This window comes from Watersipora subatra, chromosome 7 (assembly GCF_963576615.1).
Source record: "Watersipora subatra chromosome 7, tzWatSuba1.1, whole genome shotgun sequence".
NCBI lineage: Eukaryota > Metazoa > Bryozoa > Gymnolaemata > Cheilostomatida > Watersiporidae > Watersipora > Watersipora subatra.
In genome coordinates this window covers 2,422,348-2,428,347 of record NC_088714.1, presented here as the reverse complement: position 1 = coordinate 2,428,347, position 6,000 = coordinate 2,422,348, and the positions used below count along the sequence as shown (strand labels likewise).

Genomic DNA, 6,000 nt, shown 5'->3' with positions numbered 1-6,000 from the left:
AATGATGCTTTTGAGGCATCAAAATGCCTGTTGAAAGAAAGCAAGCTATTGGTTCACTATGACCCAAACTTGCCGGTTAAATTAATCTGCAACGCATCTAGAGTTGGGGTTGCAGCTGTACTCTCGCACACTGTTGATGGGGAAGATCGTCCGGTTCTGTTTGCGTCGTGGAAGTTGACTTCTGCTGAAGTTCTGTATCCTCAGATAGAGCGTGAGGGTCTTGCCATCATTTTTGGGATAGACAAGTTGAGGCACTATCTTTACGGTCGTAAATTTACTCTGGTAACTGACAATCAGGCTTTGAGCAGGATATTTGCTCCAAAACAGGGCCTGCCGGTTATGACAGCTGAGCGCATACAGCGATGGGCCCTAAAGCTCTCTGCTTACAATTATGATTTGGAGTGTCACCGCGGTGTTGAAAACAAAGGATTTCCTCTCCCGCTACACTGGTCCAACGGTTGGTGGAAGTTTTGAGGGAGAGTCACAGGCGTTTATTTTCAAGGTATCTGACCTTGGTCTTCCAGTTACGTCTTTGCAAATGGCTAGGGCTACCAATAGAGATGTTTTGCTCGGTAAAGTGCTTGGTCTGGTGCAGAGTGGCTGGCCCCAGAAACTATGCCCAGCAGATGCTGATCTGTCATCGTACTTTGCTCGCAGGAACGAACTGTCTGTGATGTGTGGAGTGGTCATGTGGGGTACTCGAGTGGTGGTACCACAGTGTCTTAGAGGTAAGTTGCTGCAGGAACTTCATGAGGGGCATCTAGGTACTTCAAAAATGAAGTAAGTGGCCAGATCCTTCATGTGGTGGCCTGGTGTGGATAAAGAAATTAAAAATGACTCCAAGAGTTTTGAATCCTGCATGGAAGTGAGCAATGATCCCAGTGCAACCACATCCCACTCCTGGTTGCCCACTTCTCGCCCCTATCAGCGTGTTCATGTTGATTATGCTGGTCCTATTGGGGGTTGCATGCTGTTTGTTGTGGTGGATTCGTTTTCGAAGTGGCCGGAGGTGGTAGTTACTAAATCCATGACAACAGAAAACACAATTGATATGCTCAGATCACTGTTTGCCAGGTGGGGGTGCCTGCGGAACTTGTCAGCGATAATGGTCCTCAATTTACTAGTGTAGAATTTCAGGCATTCATGGCTCATTTAGGCATCAAGCACAAGCGTGGTGCCCCATACCACCCGTCTACCAATGGTCTGGCTGAACGGTTTGTGCAAACTGTGAAGGGGGCCCTTAAAGCATCTAGCGCTGATAGCGGAGGTGTACAATGCAACTTGGACAGGTTTTTATTGGCTTACCATAATACCTCCCACTCGATTACAGGAGAGAGTCCAGCACAGCTAATACTGGGACGCCCATTGAGATCTAGGCTTGATTGTGTAAAACCTGAGGTTTTGTCGAAGCAGCGCCAGGGCCCTTGTCCAGGTAGTGTCGTGCGTGGGTTTGGCATAGGCTCTTCGGTGTGGGTGAGGTGTTACTTAGGAGCAGTGAAATGGAAGAAGGGTGTTATTGTTGACCAAACCGGTCCGCTCTGTTATTATGTTGAGGTAGATGGTAGGAGGTGGAAACGCCATATCGACCAACTCAAGAGTGGCACGGTAAGCACTGATATTGATTCACCAGTCCGTTTTGATATTGACTCCGATGTCAGGGTACCACCTCATTCAGGCCATTTACCATATGTTGCTCCTTCTGGACAATCTAATGCAGCTCCACAGCCAGTCCGCTCTCCTCAGGTGGAAGGGTTGCCCTTGCATGTGGAGCCTCAGCCTAGCACTACGTGTCCTGAAACTGTAAGTAATCCACATCCTTATACACCTGTCACCATATCGCCAGGACCTAGGGGCTCTAACAGGGTACGTAACGCTCCAAAGCGTTTGGACTTGTAAATACATTTAGCATGTTTCGCTTAACGTAATACTCATACTACTAGTCGTAGTTAGTTACTGTTTTACTCAGACTACTGGTCGTAGTTAGTTGCTGTTTTACTCATACTACTAGTCGCAGCTTAGTTACTGAGTTCTCTTTGTAAAGGGAGAATCTGTTATATACTCACATGCTAATGCTCATTGGTCCTTGACCTTTTCACGTGCTTCCTGTTTACGGCATTAGGGCCGCTTTTACGTCAGTCGTGTTTATGTAGCCAATATAGCCTAATACGTTTAATAAAGAGTCTCACTTAATCCAAGCAAATCTGATCCAAGTTATAACACTTTACATACTATTATAAAATTAACAGACCCATCTTTGAAGGAATTAACGATTTTATTGACACTTGTTTCAAGGATGATCATCCACAAACACGGGCCAAATCCAAGGGACAACCTTTGGCTATTTCTAGTAACCGTGATAATTTTTTTAATAGTTTTATACCGAGAACCACTCGCAAACTTCGAATTTAACCATTTTTTACCAATTGATCCTGATGGTCTCCCCTTCCGCCTCGGGGCGGTCTAGAGGCTCTGCTTTAACATGAACAGAACCGGGGTTCCACTGTACAGTTACAGTAAAAACGTAGTTAGCAATGGTAGAACAATTACTAATGCATAAGCACACCATTAAATTTAACTAAAGATTCCCAACTGTACTACACAGATTTTATAAACCGTCAACCTCATTTTGGAATAAACCATGATCGGATAGTTGCGTTCAAGGACAAAAATAAAACAATTTTGGATATCTACTGCCTTATTTCATTTGCTCATTCGAGTAGTGTAGTTTAATCATGATTAGTCGAAACTTTTCATAATCTCTTACATTCTGCATTTTGGCAACCCATCATAAGCTGTTGATCAATATAAAACATTGAACTAGTTGAATGTATACGTTGTTTGAACGATCACGTTGACCGGAAGTTTACCAAAATGGTAAATGTTGGTCGTTTACATTTTCGCGGTTTTCTCTATTTTCATTTCTCTTTCTATCCTGGTATATATGGTAAATATAACAGCATAGACGTATGAGCTCACGCTTGTCGAAAAGAGTTGTACCGTATTGATTATTATTTGCTAAGCAACCTGTCACGTGTTAAGATGGCGGTTGCACTATCGCTGCTCGTGTGAAACATTTAGCAAGGTAAGTACTGTTATAGTGACTGCGTCATTTCACTTAAATGTGCTTATACTCCAACATAAGTTTGTATTTATTATTTCAAGTAATAGCCACAAAAGTATGCTAGCGGCAAATTGTCCCCTCGTATCTTCATTTGCCACTTACCATGGTGCCCCCATGGCCAATGCGTAATTGCGTAATAATCAAACATTCTCTGAAGAAAGTTATTCTGTTATTGCGTGTAGCTTTAATTGCATTTTATTTTTGTTATTTGTAAAACTCTTTTTTGTGGTATAAAGGTTAATTATTTTGCCTATTTAAGTACTACTTATATGTGATACTATGAAGTTTTGCACAGTTAGATTATTCTCTGATGATGCTAAGCTAAAAACCACTCTATCGGTCAATTTCTAGCAAAAGAATATTAATATGGAAATATGAGATCACACGTGGATGATGTACTTTAATACTAAAAATGTCATGTTGTCAAATTCAATGACTCATTTTTGGTCAGACCACACGCTACACTCTGCAGAATGATCCTATTACCTTTGTTGAGAGTTTGTGCGACTTGAAGAGTTGAAATTTAAACACTGTATTCTCGGACGTAAAAATAAAAAGTACATTTAGGGCTTGCTAGAGATTAAGATTATTAACAAAAATATTATAGTCTGTCTCAAAAAACGTGAGATACAAAGCCTGCATCACTCTGTGTAGGCCTTTGTTAGTGTATGTAAGTGAAGTTTATTGCTCTCATTTTATGAAACATATTAACAAAATACATATTCTTAAAAAGGAAATTTTTGAGAAAAACTGTGTATTTTATTTTGAGATTGAAGGGTAGAGAGAAGATTACCGAGGCCAGGAATTCTTTCGGTCGAGTATCTTTCAGGGATAGAAGGAAGGTGGCACTATATTAATCTCCTTTTTATAATTTTTAATGATGACTTTTATTCATCTTCTTGCTGAAAAATTTGATAACATTCTTGCTAGTCAGTTAAACTTTCATGACCATGATATTACTAAAGCGTCTGGCTCAATAGTTCCTCTATCTGTTACCGTAAACCATCAGACTTACCTTTACAGTTTTTAATTAGCACTTCTAGAAACATAAGAAAGTCTGCTTCATAACTAGTTTAGAACGAGAAATATTTTAGTTTTTTTTCCAGGGTCTGATGATTTCCCCTTCCTTGCCTGAGGCGAAGTTTGGGAATTCTGTTTTACTGAGAGTAGCATCAGAGGTTCCTCAGATATCAGATACCACTATTGGTTTTTAGTGTATGTATAAAACCTTTTTTCTCAAGATTGTGATTTGGTCTGCTAATGGTACAATTACATATTGGTAATAAGGTAATAACTTAATAGTGAAATTGTCAAATTTTTAGATTATTAATAATGTCAGAGCAAACTTGCAGCAACCGCCTGTAACTGATAAAAACTGAACTCAATTGTAGTTTTTAACAATGTTTAGATAAGCTTCGCTCTCTACTTGGAATCTGTTAGCTTTGGACAGTCGGCGTTTATGCGTCATCGAGTCGATGCGTTTTCAATGACAGCGTTTTATGGATTTGTGAGTTATGAAAAGAGGACCAAACCACAAGTAGCAAGTTCTTACTTAATACTTTTGCCACATTCAAAATGATGTTTTAAGCTTTTGGCTCATAAAGAAAAGCAACAGATGGTCAATAAATAAATAGTTTTAAAAATAGCGTTTAAAATACCTCCTGTTAAGAAAGTGAATACTAGGTGCAACAATGTTAAAGGAGCTAGTGCTATTATCTTGGAATCATTATTAAAGAGTGCACATATTTATTTCTATCACCTACGATAAAATGAGTTAAAAACTGCTAATTATAACAAAAAAACGAGGACACAAATTTTTGTGGTATATTGCTTACCATTACCTACTGACATTCTCTATAACCTAGTGACATACACTATAACAAAGTGACATACACTATAACCTAGTGACATACACTAAAGCCTAGTGACATTCACTATAACAAAGTGACATACACTGTAACAAAGTGACATACACTATAACAAAGTGACATACACTATAGTGTATTGACATTCACTATAACCTAGTGACATTCACTATAACCTAGTGACATTCACTATAACCTAGTGACATCCACTATAACCTAGTGACATCCACTATAGCCTAGTGACATTCACTATAATAAAGTGACATACACTATAGTGTATTGACATTCACTATAACCTAGTGACATTCACTATAACCTAGTGACATCCACTATAGCCTAGTGACATTCACTATAATAAAGTGACATACACTATAGTGTATTGACATTCACTATAACCTAGTGACATTCACTATAACCTAGTGACATTCACTATAGCCTAGTGACATTCACTATAACAAAGTGACATACACTATAGTGTATTGACATTCACTATAACCTAGTGACATTCACTATAACCTAGTGACATTTACTATATTATAGTTACATTCACTATAACAAAGTGGCATTCACTATAATATAGTGACATTCACTATAGTGTATTGACATTCACTATAACCTAGTGACATTCACTATAACCTAGTGACATTCACTATAGCCTAGTGACATTCACTATAGCCTAGTGACATTCACTATAGCCTAGTGACATTCACTATAGCCTAGTGACATTCACTATAACAAAGTGACATTCACTATAGTGTATTGACATTCACTATAACCTAGTGACATTCACTATAACCTAGTGACATTTACTATATTATAGTTACATTCACTATAACAAAGTGGCATTCACTATAATATAGTGACATTCCCTATAACATAGTGACATTTGCTATACCTGTGACACATTAATATTTCTTGTGATCAAAGCAAACCAGAGCATAAAAAGAGTTTAGCGACTGTTTCTTGAGAACTGTTTTGAGCAAGTCTAATGAATGGCTAGTTCAAATCAATCAG

The 6,000-nt window shown here is 38.7% G+C and overlaps 2 protein-coding genes across 2 annotated transcripts in view; both read left to right on the top strand.

Moving 5' to 3' along the window:
* Positions 1 to 538: 538 nt before the first annotated feature.
* LOC137399753 (uncharacterized) lies at positions 539 to 1,896 on the top strand. Its single transcript, XM_068085970.1, has 2 exons — positions 539 to 728; positions 1,157 to 1,896. Exons 1-2 carry the CDS (start codon positions 539 to 541, stop codon positions 1,894 to 1,896), a joined length of 930 nt encoding a protein of 309 aa, XP_067942071.1.
* A 2,341-nt stretch (positions 1,897 to 4,237) lies between these two features.
* LOC137399752 (myosin-3-like) overlaps positions 4,238 to 6,000 on the top strand; it is a 61,663-nt gene continuing 59,900 nt past the window's right edge. The window contains exon 1 of the mRNA XM_068085969.1: positions 4,238 to 4,336. The gene's annotated coding sequence lies outside the window, so the exon portion shown is untranslated. The remainder of the gene's footprint in view (positions 4,337 to 6,000) is intronic.

Bases quoted from the DNA above. Each gene is read 5' to 3' on its own strand.
- LOC137399753 (XM_068085970.1), top strand. From the start codon at position 539: ATGGCTAGGGCTACCAATAGAGATGTTTTGCTCGGTAAAGTGCTTGGT. The intron at 729-1,156 runs GTAAGTTGCTGC...TGGCTCATTTAG, and splicing joins GGTACCACAGTGTCTTAGAG to GCATCAAGCACAAGCGTGGT.